The sequence below is a fragment of the Loxodonta africana genome, chromosome 9 (assembly GCF_030014295.1).
Source record: "Loxodonta africana isolate mLoxAfr1 chromosome 9, mLoxAfr1.hap2, whole genome shotgun sequence".
NCBI lineage: Eukaryota > Metazoa > Chordata > Mammalia > Proboscidea > Elephantidae > Loxodonta > Loxodonta africana.
The window spans coordinates 95,252,125-95,272,908 of NC_087350.1; the positions used below are offsets into that span (position 1 = coordinate 95,252,125).

At 40.5% G+C, this 20,784-nt stretch overlaps 1 protein-coding gene across 1 annotated transcript; it reads right to left on the reverse strand.

The window, feature by feature from the left end:
• Positions 1-12,859: 12,859 nt before the first annotated feature.
• On the reverse strand, positions 12,860-18,907 carry LOC135232347 (interferon alpha-5-like). The gene is made up of 2 exons (XM_064290854.1): positions 18,832-18,907; positions 12,860-13,792 (listed from the first exon to the last, which is right to left on the reverse strand). Exons 1-2 carry the CDS (start codon positions 18,905-18,907, stop codon positions 13,119-13,121), a joined length of 750 nt encoding a protein of 249 aa, XP_064146924.1. The 3' UTR covers positions 12,860-13,118.
• Positions 18,908-20,784: the final 1,877 nt, after the last annotated feature.

Here is a 20,784-nt window from a genome sequence, read left to right on the forward strand (position 1 = left end):
CAATTTTCATTCTGAAGATTACTCAGGCATATGGACTCTGACTTCTTTGCTTAGGGGCTCCCTGATTCCATGGGTGATCCTCCTCAAGGCCAATTTGTTCTCATTACCAAGGACAACAATTTGGTTTCTCACCTTTAGTCCAAACTGGACTTCCTGTTGTCTACTGACTGTTGGTGTTCTTTGCTTGCTTGTGGGCTATAATTCTAAGGAGAAGTTCCAAATGCTAACCTTAAATTTGCCCACTCAGTGCAGTATACACCTACTGGAAAGAAAGGAAAAGGAATTGATCCATGAATGTCCACTTTTCAATTAACTAAATTAAGTTAATGCATTTTCACAATAGTCTTTACTGCCATTAGAAATTGTAATCATCCAACATGTACATTACTAACATCTGTCCTGCTGAGAAGGCTCTGTCCCACGTGTTGCTAAGTATACTCAACTACCATCCTGTTACCCTTTTGTTCAAGTGTTGTTTCATTTTTTTTGTTTTTAGAAGGAGACTCCAATATGACCTGAATTCAATAGTTTCCTTGGATTGCATTGGTTCCATGAAAATTTTCCTGAGCTGTGATAATTTGCTGGATTGTAGGAAGGAAAGTAAAGTTTGTTGCTGCACTGGAGTAACTCTCATCCCTTCCCATACTCTATGGGCTGCTGTGGTGTCAGTGGCATGGGTGCTGGGGACACTGCTAATGTTCATGTCTCCATGGGAGAACTCCATGGTCTCAGCCTTCTCTTCCTCTGAATCCAAATGATCTGAAGAAACAGTTGACTTCCTGCTGCCCATTCTACTGTTCCACCCCTTGAGGACCTGCCCTGTTCCAGTAGATGCTTTAAATATCTCAGTCCTCCGTCCAAGTTCTCAAACTGCTACTGACTCTTTCAACTTGCTTCAACTTTCATGAAGTAAACTTTGGTTTTTGAGCAAATGAGAGCTCTGTTCCTGCTGTGTCTCCTGCTTGTGGAATTGGAACATGGAAGCCCCTAGGTGAGGCAGAGGTGAGCTCTGAGATTCTTCCCCAGCCCACTGGATATAGACATGTGGGCAGTGTGGGTGATACAGCTCCCTCTAGTTACTATGTTTCTGTGCCAGCTGATCATCCATGGGGTATTCCCAGCTTCAGCTCAGGGCTTGGCAGGTAGGAAAGTTTAAGGTGTGGCCACCTTCACACTTTTGCTCCCTGTATCCTCCAGCTGGCACTGCACCATGACCCCTCCAAAGGTATTCTCAGGGAACTCCAAAAGCGACCATGATCTTCTCGGGCCCCCTTCTCCTCAATGACCAGCTTGGTAGCTAACATTAAGCACCACCAAGGGACTTGTGCAGGACTGGTGTGTGGTGAGCATCTCACTGCTGACAAGATCTCCACCACATCCTTGTTCTCCAAAACTTTCAAATATATAACAAATTCATAATTTATGGATATGATCAGAACATGGGTATAGAGATTGGTAGGATATGGTGACAGTTCAGCACCAAATCATAGAAGTTTTGCTTCCCAAACATACAATAACAAACAACAATGAAAAAGTAAAATTACTTTAAGAAAAAAAGCAGCATCCGACTGATAGAAGAAGTCATAGTATTTGAAAGGTATTAAGCAATCACAGAGAAAAAAGCCAAGTGAATCCCAAAGTGTTCATGTCTTTGCCCTACTCTTACACTGGTTCTCCCCACAGCAGTGAGGGAGGAAAGAAACTTAAGGAACAAACATAGCTTAAAACATAACTTTGAGCCTCACAACCACCACCGTTATGGAAAGAGAAGATCTAAAGATTGAGTAACCTGAGGCAAAATTTTGAAAGATCCCTCACATCCCTCCTAAGTGGAAGGCCCTCCCTGCTGCCTGAGCAAATTCACACACACACACACACACACACACACACACACACACACATCCTGATTAAAATTTTCAGTTATCATATTGCCTGGATTACCTTAATACCTCTCAAATTCTGACCAAATAGATACCCCCACATGCTGTCTGTTGGCCATCACTGTATTCTCTGAGCTCTGTCTTACCTACTGAGTCAATGTGGAAAAGATGCAAGGTCATTATTCAAACTGACAGTGAAATTTTCTCCTAAGTATAGAGTCAAGCCACACAATTTTGTAATAGAAATAAATTTGTAAAATTGGTAATTTAAGAAAGAGTTCATGTACCATCAAACAAGAGATACTTCCTCTGATTTCCCTTGTGGTTGCACTCCCAGATTGGCAGTCTCTACCACCCCCACGTGTCTCTCAGTTTGTAGTACTGTGGGAGCTTGGGTGTTGCTGTGATGCTGGAAGGTATGCCACTGGTATTCAGATACCAACAGGGTCACCCATGGCAGACAAGTTTCAGCTGAGCTTCCAGACTAAGATAGACTGGGAAGAAGGACCTAGCAGTCTACTTCTGAAAATAATTAGCCAGTGAAACCCTTATAAATAGCAATGGAACACTGTTTGATATAGTGCCGGAAGATGAGCCCCTCAGGTTGGAAGGCACTCAAAAAATGACTGGGGAAGAGCTGCCTCTTGAGTAGAGTTGACCTTAATTATGTGGACAGAGTCAAGCTTTCAGGACCTTCATTTGCTGATGTGGTATGACTCAAAATGAGCAGAGACAGCTGCAAGCATCCATTAATACTTGGAACATGGAATGTACAACGTATGAATCTAGGAAAATTGAAAATCGTCAAAAATGAAATGGAATGCATAAGCATTGCTATCCTAGGCATTAGTGAGCTGAAATGGACTGGTATTGGCCATTTTGAATCAGACAATTACATGGTCTACTATGCTGAGAATGACAACTTGTAGAGGATTGATGTTGCATTCATCCGCAAAAAGGACACTTCAAGATCTGTCCAGAAGTACAACACTGTCAGTAATAGGATAATATTCCTGTGCCTACAAGGAATACCAGTTAATACCACTATCATTCAAATTTACACACCAACCACTAGGGCCACAGATGAAGAAATTAAAGATTTTTACCAGCTTCTGCAGCCTAAAATTGATCAAACATGCAATCAGGATGCATTGATAATTACTGGTGATTGGAATGCAAAAGTTGGAAACAAAGAAGAATGATCTGTAGTTGGAAAATATGGCCTTGGTGATAGAATCAATGCGAGAGATGGCATGATAGAATTTTGCAAGACCAATGACTTCTTCATTGCAAATACTTTTTTTCACCAACATGAATGGTGACTATACACATGAATTTCACCAGATGGAATACACAGGAATCAAATCAACTATATCTGTGGAAAGAGATAATGGAAAAGCTCAATATCCTCAGACAGAACAAGGCTGGGGCAGACTGCAGAACAGACCACCAATTGCCCATATGCAAGTTCATGTTGAACCTGAAGAAAATTACAAGTCCCTGAGAGCCAAAGTACAACCCTGAGTATATCCCACCTGAATTTAGAGACCATCTCAAGATAGCTTTGGCACATTCAACACTAGTGACCGAAGACCAGATGAGTTATGGAATGAGATTAATGACATCATATATGAAGAAAGCAAGAGGTCATTAAAAGGACAGAAAAGAAAGAAAAGACCAAAATGGATGTCAGTAGAGACTCTTAAGCTTGCTTTTGAATGTCAAGTAGCTAAAGCAAAAGGAAGAAATGATGAAGTAAAAGAGATGAAACAGAAGATTTCAAAGAACGGCTTGAGAAGTGTAAAGTATTATAATGACATGTACAAAGAGCTGGAGATAGGAAAACAAAAGAAAAAATATGCTTGGCATTTCTCAAGCTGAAAGAACTGAAGAAAAAATTCAAGCCTCGGGTTGAAATAGTGAATGATTCTATAAGGAAAATATTAAACGACACAGGAAGCATCAGAACATGATGGAAGGAATACACAGAGTCATTATACCAAAAAGAATTGGTTGATGTTCAAGCATTTCAAGAGGTAGCATATGATCAGGAACTGATGGTGCTGAGGGAGGAAGTCCAAGCTGCACTGAAGGCATTGGCAAAAAACAAGGCTCCAGGAATTGACAGAACATCAATTGAGATGGTTCAACAAATAGATGCAGCTCTGGAAGCACACACTCGTCTATGCTAAGAAATTTGGAAGATAGCTACCTGGCCAACTGACTGGAAGAAATCCATATTTATGCCTATTCCCAAGAAAGGTGATCCAACCAAACTCAGAAACTATCGAACAATATCATTAATGTCACAAGCAAGTAAAATTTTGCTGAATATCATTCAAAAGCAGCTGCAGCAGTCTATTGACAGGGAACTGCCAGAAATTCAGGCCAGATTCAGAAGAGGACGTGGAACCAGGGATATAATTGTTGATGTCTGATGGATCCTGGCTGAAAGCAGAGAATACCAAAAAGGTGTTTATCTGTGTTTTATTGACTATGCAAAGGCATTCAACTGTGTGGATCATAACAAATTATGGATAACGTTGCAAAGAATGGGAATTTCAGAACACTTAATTGTGCTCATGAGGGACCTGTACATAGATCGAGTCAGTTGTTCGGACAGAACAAGGAGATACTGATTGGTTTAAAGTCAGGAAAGGTGTGCATTAGGGTTGTATCCTTTCACCATACCTCTTCAATCTGTATGCTGAGCAAATAATGTGAGAAGCTGGACTGTGTGTAGAAGAACACAGCATCAGGATTGGAGGAAGACTCATTAACAGCCTGCACTATGCAGATGACACAACCCTGCTTGCTGAAAGTGAAGAGGACTTGAAGCACTTACTGATGAAGAGCAAAGTCCACAGCCTTCAGTATGGATTACACATCAACATAAAGAAACCAAAAATCCTCGCAACTGGACCAGAAAGCAACATCATGATAAACAGAGAAAAGATTGACGTTGTGAAGGATTTCATTTTCCTTGGGTCCACAATCAACAGCCATGGAAGCAGCAGTCAAGAAATCAAAAAACGCATTTCACTGGCAAATCTGTTGCGAAAGACCTCTTTAAAGTGTTAAAGAGCAAAGATGTCACTTTGAAGACTAAGGTTCCGTTAGTCTTCTAGAGAAGACATATTTATTTATACATATATATAGAGAGATTTATCACAAGAAAATGGCTTATGTGGTGGTAGAGGCTGGCAAGTCCCAAGCCTGCAGGTCAGGCATCAGGCTGGAGGCTTCTCCTGACTCATGTTCTTGCAGGGGCTGACAAACCCACAATTAGCAGGTCAGATGGTAGGCTTTGGCTCATGGGGCTGCAAAAGCAGATGGCAGGCAGCTGTCTCACAGGGCTGCAGAGGCTATCGAATCACAGAATGGGTAGGTCAGACAACAGGCTCAAGTTCCAAGAACTGAAGGTCAGATAATGACAAGCCAGATGCAGGATCCAGAGCAAGAGGGAACTTTGCCGGGTGACCATATATATGCTGTATGTAGGGCACACCCTCAAGGAAACTCCCCTTACATCAGACCCTGAGTAAGGCAGTGACTTTTTGTAAGGGTGCGACTTTAGTAAGGGTGTGACTTGAGTCATGCTCTTTAGTAAGGATGTGCCTCAAGATATAAAAACAAGATATACCCCATACTAATCCTGCCTCACTAACATACAGAGGCTTAGGATTTACAACACATAAAATGGAGGATAGTTGCAGGATACTATAAGATGAAGGACAATTACATCAGATCACAAAATCGAGGAAAATCACACAATACTGGGAATCATAACCTACCCAAGTTGACACATAACATTAACTATCACACATACGTGACATCTGCATAGACATCTCTTAAAATCTGATGCCCCTAGAGATAATTATATTTTAACAACAGGAGCTTTTGAAGAATTTAACTCTATCCATGACTAAAGCCAACACCACACTGCAAGGGCGTCAATTCTTCTTCGGTCTTCCTTATTCATTGTCCAGCTTTCACATGCATATGATGCAATTTAAAATACCATGGCTTGGGTCAGGTGCACCTTAGTGGTGTTGGTGAAGAATATTGAATATACCATGGACTGCCAAAAGAATGAACAAATCTGTCTTAGAAGAAGTACAACCAGAACGCTCCTTAGAAGCAAGGATGGTGAGGCTGCATCTTACATACTTTGGACATGTTGTCAGGAGGGATCAGTCCCTGGAGAAGGACATCATGCTTGGCAGAGTACAGGGTCAGTGGAAAAGAGGAAGACCCTCAACGAGGTAGATTGACCCAGTGGCTGCAACAATGAGCTCAAACATAACAATGATTGTAAGGATGGCTCAGGACTGCGCAGTGTTTTGTTGTGTTGTGCATAGGGTCGCTAGGAGTTGGAACCGACTCGATGGCACCTAACAACAACAACAACATGACTAAAGCAGAAACAAGAGTCTTTAGAATAACTAAACATGCCAAAGTTTCATCTAGTGTATTAATTAATGAGAACCATTTCGGTCAACTTCCAGGTTCCCTTTCTTACTTTTTAATTTTTCTTGTGAGTTTGTTGATGAAGAGGAGGATCTCTCATGTCCATCTGACAACTTCTCTTGCACAGTCACTTCATTGCTTCTCTTTCTGATAGATATGGAATCCACGGAAGCCCTCTTTACCTCCAGAGTATGAACGGCCCTTGCTTTCCAAAGATGTCTCTTCAGGTCCAGCTTTATATACCAAACAGATGTCTGGGTCTTCCAGCTATTGGTGTATTTTAGTGCAGAGTTTTCCCAGAAGGTTCATATTCCAAGTAGGAGAGTAGCCATTTTGTGGGTTGAAGAGGTTGAAGATTTGCTGGAGTTTTTTTGTGGAGGATGGATATGGCCCAGGCCTTCTGAAGCTGGCTGCCATCTATCATGTCCCATTTCTGTATTTCAAGTGTAAAAAAGGGAGATATTTCTTCTTATCCAAGAAGCATCAAAACAAAAACCAAACTAATTGCCATCAAGTCAATTACACCTCATAGTCTCATAGTAACCCTACAGGACAGAGTAGAACTGCCCTACATGATTTCCAAGGAGCAGCTGGTAGATTTCAACTGCCAGCTTTTTGATTAGCAGCCATATCACTAAACCAGTGTACCACCAGGGCCCTCCTGTTAATCAGTCTGTAATTCTGAGGCAGGTCACATTCCAGAGATCATACGTTGCTGCAACTAACCACCACTAGGGACAACCAGAATGTGTATTTGATGGGGAGGGAGGAATATTTGGGAATCTTGGGGATGTTGGCGATCTGGGTGAAGTATGTATCTATGTGAGCCTTTTCTCCCAGGTTCCCTGAAGACCATGCCTCTTAAATAGAGAACGTAATAGTTTTCATATGGCATAGAATGTACACTTTTATTCCTTTTTTTTTTTTCCTTTCTTTTGTGTATTCTGAAATGAACTTGGGGGACATCAACAATTTTTAAATTATTTTTTCATTTTTTTCCATTTCAGTTTAATTTGCCCAAAGAAATGTCATATGTTTCAATATAAATGGATTCAAGTGAGCAAATCTTTCATTAAAGTAAGGCCTACGTAAATAGTGCTCCTCTCCCTGCTAAGGACAATTTTGACCTCTGATTCAGAGTTCCGTTTTTACCCTCTTTGTTTTGCTTGGCAGCCAGGTTACCTCAGCTCTCTGGATTTCTCCTCTTGAGAAAGGATTTACCAGGCCTCTTTGACTACTACCTCCTTAGGGTAAAAGGCTATCTGCTGTTCACTATATTGTCATTACCAAAAGGTTCATAGTAATTACTCAAGGTATAATTATTAATGAATAACATTCACAGATTTTCTTTTATAAAGAAAGACATTCAAGTATGGCCAAGGGGCTGGTCTTTACCAGGGCCTTGTGTCCAAGAATGCAACAGGCATTTTTCACTCTTTCAACCCTTTCTTACAGGAGTTGCTAAAGAGTCTTCAGGTAGCGGTCTTTACTACCTGAAATCTCTGGGTGATACCCTACTTTTTTTAATTGGACAAATGGGTGTGTCATTTTTGATTCTAAGACCCACAGTACGTCCATCCTTTCCCTAGGCCCACTTCACTTCTCAAGTTAGCTAACACATCTTTAGATTAATTTCTGGTTCAATGTGCACACAGCCACATGTCTTTAACTGAATGTAAAAGAAGGAAAGTGACTCTCCACAACTCACTCCTCAACAGACTGGCATGAGTCAGCGCATCAGAACTTTGAACTTGTAGCATTACCTTTATTGGAAGGTGATTGCTTTTGTCCCCAAACATCAACTGCACAAGCCCCAGGCATGTTTTTGTGAATAATATAGCTTGTCATTTGTGACCCCCTCTTCTTTTGATCAGGGTTCATGTATCAAATATTACCATAGCCTACAGATGATGTGAGAAAAAAGTTATGCTGAATATATGTGGGCTGAGAGGGAGCATAGAAATAGGAAAATAATCTATTCTTTTTCGTTCTTTTGTAATTTTATTTCCGTTTTAACCTTAACTCGAAAAAGAACTTTTATTTTGCCAAATGTTGGTTTCTGTGTTGAGTTCAATTCATTAAATCGTTGAACACTTACTATGCTTGAAGTTCCTGAGCTGACCACGGGAGATTCAGTGATGACTTACCTCCCATCAGAAACTTCTGTTGAAGTAGCTAATAAACTTCCATAGACTGTTCAGTCAGTGGATTTCTATTGAGCCTCTTGGTTCATTGTTCTGTGTCTCACAGCAAACACAGTGAGACTCAATATACGATACCGGATAAAAGGAACCCTCCCATTTTTGCTGCATTGAGATTCCTTAAAATTTTATACCTTCTCTTTTATTTAGTATTTTTCTAGACAAGCTCTGTCTTGCTGCATCTGAGTTACTTTTCTATTTCATCTTTAGGGAAGTAAAAATGAAAAGGACCGTACTATTATTCTTCATAGTTTTCAATACATCGTTTTTCTTTTCTCCATATAACTTTCTTAGAAAGTTGTCATTGCATTTGTAGTCACTGAGGCAAAAGGAAAGCAAATGCAGATCTGAATGTGATGAAAGTAAAAGAAGGAAAGTGACTCCCCAAGTGAAAAGAAGTGACTCTGGGAGATTTTCTCCTCTAATTCACTTTCCACCTACTTTAATACTGTTTCTTCATATTAATTCTACCAAACTTCTCTCTCCAAGGTCTCTGATACCCTCAATTTCCCCATAGTAGACAGTTTCTACCCACTGAGCAGCTTACTGACATTCCAGGTAGTATTAATTAAAACAATGAGACATTTCCATTATAAGCAATGCAATATATCTTATTTAAAATAAATAAAATATTAAAATAACTTGACAATACACCAATTCTATGAATCTAGCCAGAGACAAATCTATTTCAAAACAGGGAAAGCTATGCAGAGTGAATATAATCCATATTCTTTTCCATGTTCGGCCCTATTTCTGTCATCCACTTCAGAAAGCAAACAACTCAAAATTTTTTTCTGTACACTTAACTCTTCCATTTACTCCAAAATGGTTTCTTATTAGTACTGCTACCAAACCAGCTCCTCAATGTTATCTATATTCAGGGTATAGTTGTTGTTGGTGTTAGGTGCTGTCAGCTCGGTTCCAACTCATAGCAACCCTATGCACAACAGAGTAAAACACTCCCTGGTCTTGCGTCATTCACACAATTGTTGCTCTGCTTGAGCCCATTGTTGTAGCCACTGTGTCAATCCATCTCATTGAAGGCCTTCGTCTTTTTTGCTGACCTTCTAATTTACCAAGCATGATGTCCTTCTACAGGGACTGATTCCTCCTGATAATATGCCCAAAGTCTGTGAGACGTAGTCTCACCATCCTTGCTTCTAGGGAGTATTCTGGCTATACCTCTTCCAAAACAGACTCATTCATTCTTTTGGCAGTCCGTGGTATATTCAATATTCTTCCCCAACACCACAATTAAAAGGCATCGATTCTTCTTCTGTCTTTCTTATTCATTGTCCAGCTTTCGCATGCATATGGGGTGATTGAAAACACCATGGCTTGGGTCAGGAGCACCTTAGTCCTCAAGTCGACATCTTTGCTTTTCAACTCTTTAAAGAGGTCTTTTGCAGCTGATTTGTCCAATGCAATGCATCTTTTGATTTCTTGACTGCTGCTTCCATGTGTGTTGATTGTGGATCCAAGTATAATGAAAACATCAATCTATAGTAGACACTTGCAATCCACATCTTCCATGGATGCCATTCTACTTCTTTAAATGTATTCTGTCTTAGTCGTCTGGCACTGCTATAACAGAAATACCACAGGTGGATGGCTTTTACAAAGAGAAATTTATTCTCTCACATTCTAGTAGGCTAGAAGTCCAAATTCAGGGCACCAGCTCCTGAAGAAAGCTTTCTCTCTCTGTCATCTCTGGTGGAAGGTCCTTGTCATCAATCTTTCCCTGATCTAGGAGCTTCTGTGCACAGGAACCCCATGTCCACAGGACACACTCTGTTCCTGGCATTACTTTCTTGTAGTAAGAGGTTCCTATGTCTCTCTGCTCATTTCTGTCTTTTATATCTCAAAACAGATTGATTTGAAACACAACCTAATCTTATAGATTGAGTTCAGCCTCATTAACAGAGCTGACCCTAATCCCACTTCATTAAAATCTGGAGGTAGGATTTACAACACATAGGAAAATCACATTAGATGACCAAATGGTGGACAATCACACAATACTGGAAATCATGATCCAGCAAATTTGACACACATTTTGGGGGGACTTAATTCAATCCATGACATTCCACCCTTTGGCCCACAAAGATTCATGTCCTTGCCACATGTAAAATGCATTCACCTCATCATATCAGAGAAAAAAGTCTTAAATCAACCCCAAGGCCAAAATCCAAAAATTCCTCTTCATCTAGAATACGAGTTATCTGCTTCCAAAGTACGGTGGTGGAAGAGCCACAAGCTAGAGGTTTCCATTATAAATGGGAGAAACTGGAGGGAAAGAAGGGTTAACAGGCACCAAGCAAGTAAGCAGAACACATTACATCAGCCCTCAAGGCTTGAAATTAATCCTCTGTTCTCTGTGATCATTTAGGCAATGGCTCTGCCCTCCAGACTCTTGGCGTTGGCCACACTCTCCATATTCTGAGCGGAGGCCTCTTGGATCTGGACTTCAGATTTGCCTTCCAGGCCCACTGGAATGGCAACCCTGCTCCCTCGCATTTGGGTGGCTCCATTCTCCTAGTTCATCTGAGTTGCTACTCCACCCTTGGAGACCACAGATATCGTGACCCTACTCTTTGAGACTGCAGCAGTTTTGTTTCCTGTGCTCCTTATCTCTTGAGGTTCTTCTTCCTGGTTCCTTGGCCTCTTGGACCCTTGTGCCTTGCTACCTGAGTCTGCCCTGCTAAGACAGCTCTTTTGCTCTACCTATAAGTGCCTGCAACCACCCCACTCTGCCCGTAAACTTCAGCTGGAAGGCACTCAGCTCTCTCTCTCTTTGGGTTGGCTCTAGCACAGTCTTGCCCTGCACCTGGTTCTGCTGCTGCTTCTCACTGCCTGCAGCAGCTCCAGTGTAACAGGTCTCCTCTTTCCTTCTAAGTCCTCACCAGAATTGTCTTTGATGTCCATAATCCCCCTACAGTCTCTTCAAGGCAATCTAGGCTTCTACTATTATGCACTTTAAAACTCTTCCAGCCTCTATTCACAATTTCAAAACAGCTTCCACATTTTAGCTGTCAGAGCAGCACCCCATGTGTGGTAGCAAGTTCTGTCTTGGTTATCTAGAGCTTCTATAACAGAAATACCCCACGTGGATGGCTTTAACAAAGAGAAATTTATTCTCTCATAGTCTTGTAGGCTAAAATTGGAATTCAGGGCACCAGCTCCAGTGAAAGGCTTTCTGTCTTTGTCAGCTCTGGAAGAAGGTCCTTGTCATCAATCTTCCCCTGGTCAAGGAGCTTCTCTGCACAGGAACCCTGGGTCCAAACAATGCACTCTGCTCCTGGCACTGCTTTCTTGGTGATATGAGGTCCCCAGGTCTCTCTACTCTCTTCTCTCTTTTATATCTAAAAAGAGATTGACTCAAGACACAGCCTAATCTTATAGTTTGAATCCTGCCTCAGTAACATAACTAGCACTAATCCTGTCTCATTAACGTCACAGAGGTAGGAAAATCACATCGCTTGACAAAATGGTAGACAATCACACAATACTGGGAATCATGACCCAGCCAAGTTGATGCACATTTTTTGGATACACAATTCAATCCATGATATGCTCTTATCACCATTCTCTCTTGTTGTCCTGCTAATGTATGGCCATTCCATCTCTGTTTCCTTTGTGCATTTTCACTCCCCTTTAAAGGCTGCAGGTCCTTGGACTTGAGTTTAAGTCTTTCACTCTAGACTCTCCTATTATATAACCACTACCATTCATGATCTTTCTCTGAACAGATATGAACTCCCAGCTATGACATTGCTTGTAAATTGTAGAATCATAGCCAATTTCCAATGGACAATGACTAGATACCTATTAGCCCACTTGTGGGGGTATAAACTACTTTCGTTTTTCTTGTTGGCATGTGTCACTCAGCTTCTGCTGAGAAAATTCCTTTTTTTCCTTTGTCCCATTATAGTATTTAACTGAGCTGATAAGTTAGGCATAATTGTTGTTTTTAGGTTTCTTTCCCTACAAAAATCAAAGACACAAGAGAGCAGGAACTATGTTTGCTGTATTCACCTCTAAATCCTGAGAACAACATACAGTCTGGACAGAGAAAGTCCATTTTTACTTATAAATTGTATATAATAATGATGGCAAAGTGAATTATACCATCCATTCTTTAATTGAACTACACAGTCTTGCTGTTTCCTTTTTAAAGAATAAACAAATACATGAAGTTTTCTATAGTAAAAATTTAATGAACAAAGCAAAATAATAAATTAAGAAAGTATAAAGGAGAACAGAATTTTTATGCACAGTGTAAAGGTATACATATGATGTGAACAAAAAATAAGTTAATATATAAAAAGCTAAATAAATAAGTAAATAAATATACAAATAGATAAATAAATAGATACATCTTCATGGTCACCTGTAAGGAACTAATGCCCATGTAGTTGAACACAATGTTGCTTAATACTCCTGAAAACATACTGGACAATTTTGGTTAAATTCCTGTTCTAATTATAGCAGAAATGAGAGTCTTTGGATGGCCGAACTTGTGGACGTATGATAGAGTGTACTAGTTAATGAGAATCCATTTTTTTTTTTATGGGACCAGGTCGACTTCCTTACTTCTTAGCCTTTCTTGCCAGTTTGTTGATGCAGAGAAGGAGCTCATGATTTCTGCTCTGACAATCTCCCAGGCACAAGGGCTGTATTTCTTCTCTGTCAGATAGACAGTGATTCTTTGGAAGTACTTCCTCACAGCCAGCATGGAGTCCTCGTTTATCAGGGGGAGGGCAGTTTCTTCTATCCCCATCTCCTTCATCAAACAGACTTCCAGGTCATTCAGCTGCTGATAGAGTCCAGTGTACAATTTGTCCAGGAGGGTCTTATCCCAGGCAGCAGATGAGGCCTGTAGGCTGAAGAGGTTGAAGAGCTGTTGGATTATTTCATGGTGGACAGAGATGGCTTGAGTCTTCTGGAACTTGTTGCCATCAAGCTCCTCCTGGGGAAACCCAAAGTCGTTTCTGTCCTTCAGGCAGAAGAAAGGGGAGATTCTCCTCATTTGTCCCAGAAGCACTATGGTTCTCCTGTTAGCCAGGCTATGGCTCTGAGGCAGGTCACAGCCCAGAGAGCAGGTGGAGTTGCAGCTGAGCACCACCAGGGCGATCAGCAAAAGGAAAGAGAAGGCCACTGGGGATCTTGTAGATGCTGCTGTCCTGGTTGGTGCTGGTGAGTCTGTGAGCCTGGGCCTCCAGGTTCTCTGAAGACCTTGCTCTGGGCATGGGTTTTAAATAGGGAACACACTACTTTCCATTTTCTTTATGACCACCCCCTCTTACCTTCTACTTGTGTTTTTGTTTTCCTTTATGCACTCTGTACTTGGTTTTTAGTGCAGTGTTTCTCAACCAGTTTTTCTCATTATTGAGACCCCCTGGCAGCCTGTTGAGATTTTTTTTCCTAAATGAGCCCCCCATGAAATTTTCATACCACAAATATGCTGTGTTTTTGTTTATATATTGTATGTATATCAATGTTTTATGCATACAATAAGAAAGTGAAAACTTTACTCTTTTTATTGAATGCAGGGTTAGTAATGACTAAATCAAAATTTTAAGCTAAAAGTTAGAAATCTATTAACATTTCATTTAATTGGTAACTAAATGTACTGAGTAACTTGAATGTAAACCATTTACCTATATAAATTGCAATATATTAAATCACATAGGCAAATGAGAAATGTATATACATACATAATGGAAATGTCATGGAATCTTATAGATTATCCAGCAAGAATATTAACTGAAAAATCATTTTCTTTTTTAATTCTTTTTTAGTTGTAGTTTAGGTGAAGATTTACAGAGCAAACCAGCTTCTCATTAAACAATTAATATACATAATGATGTGTGACATTGGTTGCCAACCTCATGACATGTCAACACTTTCCCCTTCTCAACCTTAGTTCCCCCATTACCAGCTTTCCGGTCCCCTCCTGCCTTCTCCTCCTTGCCCCTGGGCTGGCGTGCCCATTTAGTCTCGTTTTTTTTTTTTTTATGGGCCTATCTAATCTTTGGCTGAAGAGTGAACCTCAGAAGTGACTTAATTATTGAGCTATATTGATGTCCAGGGACCGTACTCTTAGGATTTCTGCAGTCTCTGTCAGACCAGTAAGCCTGATCTTCTTTTTGTGAGTTAGAATTTGTTCTACATATTTCTCCAGCTCTGCCTGGGATCCTCTATCATGATGCCTGTCAGAGTATTTGCAGTGGTAGCCAGGCACCATCTAGTTATGCTGGACTCAGTCTGATTCAGTGTAAAATTTTTCGACATTTTCTCTCCTTTCCCTTCTCATTATATTTTTCTTCTTTAGCATTCCTTTCTTCTTCAAAATCCACTAAGTTCTGATCTGCCAACATACGGCAGTGTTACCAACAGTAAATCATAACATTGAACATCTGTGAGTGAACATCTGAGATTGACAACATCAGCAAATTACGTGCTGCAACATTGTATGTAGTACGTAACAGTTGGTTGACTGGGTCGCTATCTTCCAAATTTGTCATAGACAAGCGAGCACTTTCAGTGCTACAAGGCTTCTTGTATATTAGTTATGCATTATTTGTTTGCTGATTCTGATACCTAGCACACTACCACCTTTTTCCCCTGCTTTCTGAATCACATTCTTTCACTCCCATGTCACAAGAGTTTCCTTCCTCTGCAATGTAGAAATCCCCAGGGTGCTCGCCTCCTTCACTCCTCATCAACCTGCACTGTGTGTTCAGGCAGCTGCTTCCTGTTCCTTTGTGGTTTCTGGTTTTCAGTTTTACCTTCCGATTATAAAGCCACTAACTGAAAGCAAAAGCTGCAAATGAGGGAATGTCCCTGTTAAAATGATGTAACAGTTACCAGTTGCCATACAGTGGATTTCAACTCATGGCGACCCCATATGTTGCAGAGTAGGGAAGAGATCTGTATTTATGCCTATTCCAAAGAAAGGCAATCCATCAGAATGTGGAAAGTATCAAACAGTCTCATTAATATTACATATAAGTAAAATTTTGCTGAAGATCATTCAAAAGCTGCTACAGCAATACATTGACTGGGAGCTGCCAGAAATTCCAGCTGGATTCAGAAGAGGATGTGGAGCTAGGGATATCATTGCTGATATATGAGATGGATCCTGGCTGAAAGCAGAGAATACCAGAAAGATGTTTTACCTGTGTTTTATTCACTATTTGAAAGTATTCGACTGTGTGGATCATAACAAATTATGGATGACATTGCAAAGAATGAGAATTTCCGAACACTTAATTGTGCTCATGAGGAACCTGTACGTAGATCAAGAGGCAGTCATTTGAAAGAAAAAGGGGATCAAGAGGCAGTCATTTGAAAGAAAAAGGGGATACTTCGTGTTTGAAAGTCAGGAAAGATGTACGTCAAGGTTGTATCCTTTCACCATACTAATTCAGTCTCTATACTAAGAAAATAATCCAAGAATCTGGACTATATGAAGAAGAACACGGCATCAAGATTAGAGGAAGACTTGTTAACAACCCGTGTTATTCAGACGACACAACCTTGCTTGCGGAATGTGAAGAGGACTTGAAACACTTACTGATGAAAAGCAAAGACCACAGCCTTCAGTATGGGTTACACCTCAACATAAAAGCAAAAATCCTCACAACTGGACCAATAAACCGCATCATGATAAATGGAGAAAAGATCAAAGTGGCCAAGGATTTCATTTTCCTTGGGTTCACAGTCAACACGGTTGGAAGCAGCATTCAGTATAGATATGGTGCAGACCTTCTGGAACTGGCTGCCGTTCACCATGTCTCACAGGAGTCTGAAGTCATTTCTGTATTTCAGGTGGAGAAAAGGGAGATTTTTCTTTTTTAGCCCAGAAGTGTTAAGGTCCTCCTGTTACTCAGTCCATGATGCTGAGGCAGGTCACAACCCAGAGATCAGATGCTTCTGCAACTAACAACCAGTTGGACCAATCTGTGTGTGTGTGTGTGTGTATTGGGGACAGGGAGGAGGGGGACAACTGGGGATCTTGGGGATGATGGTAGCCTGGATGAGGTATGTGTCTGTGTGAGCCTTTTCTCCCAGTTCTCTGAAGACCTTTCTATGCATGTCTTTTAAATAAAGAACATAATAGTTTTCATATTGCAAAGAATATATAATTTTATTACTTTTTTTTTTCTTTCCTTTGCGAATCCTCAAAATAAACTTAGGAGACATCAACAATTTAAATTATTTTCATTTTTTCAATTTGCACTAAGAAACTTCATATGTTTCAATAGAAATTGATGCAGATCTATCAAGCGAGCAACATCATTTGTTAAAGCAAAAGTTATGTAAATACTGCTCCTCTTCTTGCTAAGCACAATTTTTGCCTCTGATCTGGGCCTCTGTTTTCACCCTCTTTGTTTTGCATGGCAGCCAAATTGCCTTAGCCCTCTGGATTTGTCCTCTTGAGAAAGGATTTATTAAACCTGTTTGACAGGAACCTCCTTAGGGTAAAAGGCTACTATCATTACCATTAGCAAAAGGCTCATAGTAATTACTCAAGATATAATCATTCATGAATAACATTCTCAGGTGTTCTCTTTAAAGGAAGACATTCAAGTATGGCCAGTGGGCGGGGCTTCACCAAGGCCTTGTGTCCAGGAATGTCACAGGCATTTTTCATTCTTTGAACACATTCTTAGGAGTCACTTAAGATTCTTTAGGTGGTTGTCTTTACTATCTGCAATCGCTGGGTGCCATCCTAGTTTTTTTTAATTGGATGTGGGTGTATCATTTTTAATTCTAAGGCCCACAACATTTTTATCCTTTCCCCAGCCCCAATTCACCTCTCATGTTAGCTAACACATCTTTAGAATACTCTCTGGCTCAATGTGCACACAGCCACATATCTTTGACTGAAAGTAAAAAAGGAAAGTGACTCACAACAACTCACTCTTCAATAGACTGGCATCAGTCAGCTCATCACAACTTTATTGGAGGATGATTGCTTTTGTCCCAGAACAATCAACTGCACAAGCCCCAGTATATTTTTGTGAATAACACAGCTTGTCAGTTGTGGCCCCCTCTTCTTTGACCAGGGGCTCATGTGTCAGATATTACCATAGTCTGCAGATGATGTGAGAAAAAAGTTATGCTGAATTTGTGTGTGCTGAGAGGGAGCTTAGAAGTAGGAAATTACCCATTCTTTTTTGTTCTTTTTAAGCATTTTCCCCCATTTTATCCTTAAAAAGAAAAAGGACTTTTATTTTGCCAAATATTGATATCTGTGTTGAGTTCAATTCATTAAACTGTTGAACACTTACTATGCTCAAAGATCCTGAGTGGGTCACTGGAGACTCCACGATGACATACCTCCCATCAGAAACTTCTATTGAAGTAACTAATAACCTTCCATAGACTATTCAGTCAGTGCATTAATATTGAGCCCCTTGGTTCATTTGTCTCACAGCAAACACAGTGAGGCTCAGCATGCGATGCTGGATGAAATGAGCTTTCTCCCATTCTTTACTGGATTAGATTCTTTAAAAATTTTTTTACCTTCTTTTTTATTTAATATTTTTTCCAGACAGTCTTGCTGCATCTGAGTTATTTCCTATTTCACCTTGAGGTTAGTACCAAAATAGATAAGTAAAAATGAGAATGAAAAAAACTGTACCACTATTTTTGATAGTTTTCAGTACCTCATTTTTCCTTTTTCCACTTAACTTTCTTAGAAAGCTGTCATTGCATTTGGAGTCATTGAAGCAAAAGGAAAGCCAGTGCAAATCTGAATATAATGAAAGTAAATGAAGGAAAGTGACTCATCAGGTGAAAACAAATGACACTGGGAGAATTTCTCTTCTTACTCACTCTTCTACCTACTCCAATGTGGTCTCTGCATATTAATTCTACCAAACTGCTCTCACTAAGGTCTCTGATTCCCTCAATTTCCCCATAGTGGACAGTTTCTATCCACTGAGCAGCTGACACTCAAAAAAAAAAAAAATTCATTAAAACAATGAGACATTTTCATTGTAAGCAATGAAATATATATGATTTAAAATAAATAAAATATTAAAATGGTTTGCCAATATACCAATTTTATGAATCTAGCCAAAGACAAATTTATTTCAAAAAAGGAAAACTCTGCGGAGTAAATATAGTCCATATTCTTTTCCATGTTCCACCCTATTTCTATTATCCACTTCAGAAGGCAAACCACTCAAAATGTTTATCTATACATATTGTCACTAACTTCTCTTCTTCACTCTTCCACATGCTCCAAAATGGTCTCTTATTAGTACTTCTATCAAACCAGCTCCCATTAATATCCTCAATGTCATCTATATTCAGAGTGTAGTAGACAGTTGCAATCCACATCATCCATGAATGCATTAATTCTTCTTCTAAGCCATTCTATTTCTTTAAATGTGCTCTGTCTTAGTCCCCTAGTGCTGCTATAAGAGAAGTACCACAAGTGGAGAAATTTATTCTCTTGCATTCTAGTAGGCTAGAACTCTGGGTCCAAAGGACTCACTCTGCTTCTGGCACTGCTTTCTTGGTGTTAAGGGGTTCCTATGTCTCTCTGTTCCCTTCTCTCCTTTATATCTCAAAAGAGATTGACTTAAAATACAACCTAATCTTATAGATTGAGTCCTGCCTCATTAACATAACTGCCCCAATCCTGCTTCATTAATATCACAGAGGTAGGCACTAGAAAAAAAGTATTTACAATACATAGGAAAATCACATCAGATGACCAAATGGTGGACAATCACACAATACTGGGAATGATGGCTCAGCCAATTTGACACACATTTTTAGGGGACACAATTCAATCCATGACATTCCACCCTTTGGTCTCCAAAAATTCACGTCCTTGCCACCTGTAAAACATATTCACCCCATCATATCACAGCAAAAGTCTTAAGTCAATTCCAAGTCCAAAATCCAAAAATTCCTCTTCATCTGTGAAATCTAGAATACAAGCTATCTGCTTTCAAAATACAGTGGCAGAACAGGCAAAAGCTAGCCATTTCCATTACAAATGGAAGAAACTGGAGGGAGAGAAGGCATAACAGGCACCAAGCAAGTCAGCAGAACACATTACATTATCCCTCAAGACTTGAAATTAATCCTTTGTTCTCTGAGACCATTTAGGCAATGGCCCTACCCTCCAGACTCTTGGTGTTGGCTACACTCTCCCGATTCTAAGTGGAGGCCCCTCAGATTTGGACTTCAGCTCTGCCTTCCAGGCCCACTGGAATGGCAACTCTGCTCCCTCACAGTTGGGCGGCTCCATTCTCCTAGTCCATCTGAGTGGCTAATCCACCCTTGGAGACCACAGATGTCGTGGCCGTACTCATTGAGACTGCTCCAGATCTGCTTCCTGTGCTCCTTGTCTCTTCAGCTTCTACTTCCTGGTTCTGTGGCCTCTTGACCCCTCTGTCCCACTGCCTACGTCTGCCCTGCTGGGGCAAGTGTTCCGAAGCTCTTTATCTCCACCTATAAGTGCCTGGAGGCACCCCACTTCACCCATAAACTTCAGCTGGAAGGCAATCAGCCCTCTCACTCTGTGGGTTGGCTCCAGCACCATCTTGTGCTGGTCTCCTGGTTCAGCTGTTGCTTCTTGCTGTCTGTGCCAGCTCCAGTGTAACAGGTATCCTCTTTCGTTCTGAGTCCTCACCAGAATTGTCTTTGATATCTATAATTATGCCAACAATCTCTTCAAGGCAATCTAGGCTTTTACTACTAGGCACTTTAAAACTCTTCTAGCCTTTATCCATTCACAGTTTCAAAACAGCATCCACATTTTAGGTATCTGTCAGAGCACCACCCCACTTGTGGTAGCAAATTCTGTATTGGTTATCTAGTGCTGCTATAATAGAAATACCACAAATAGGTGGCTTTTACAAAGAAAAACATACTCTCTCACAGTCTAGTAGGCTAGAAGTCCGAATTCAGGGCTCCAGCTCCAGGGGAAGGCTTTCTGTCTCTGTCAGCTCTGGAGGGAGGTCTTTATCATCAATCTTCCTCTGGCTGAGGAGCTTCTCTGCACAGGAACCCTGGGTCCAACGGACACACTCTGCTCCTGGCGCTGATTTCTTGACGATATGAGATTCCCACGTCTCTCTGCTCACTTCTCTCTTTATTTCTCAAAAGAGATTCACTTAAGACACAACCTAATCTTGTAGCTTGAGTCCTGCCCATAACTGCCTTTAATCCTGGCTCATTAACATCATAGAGGTAGGGTTTAC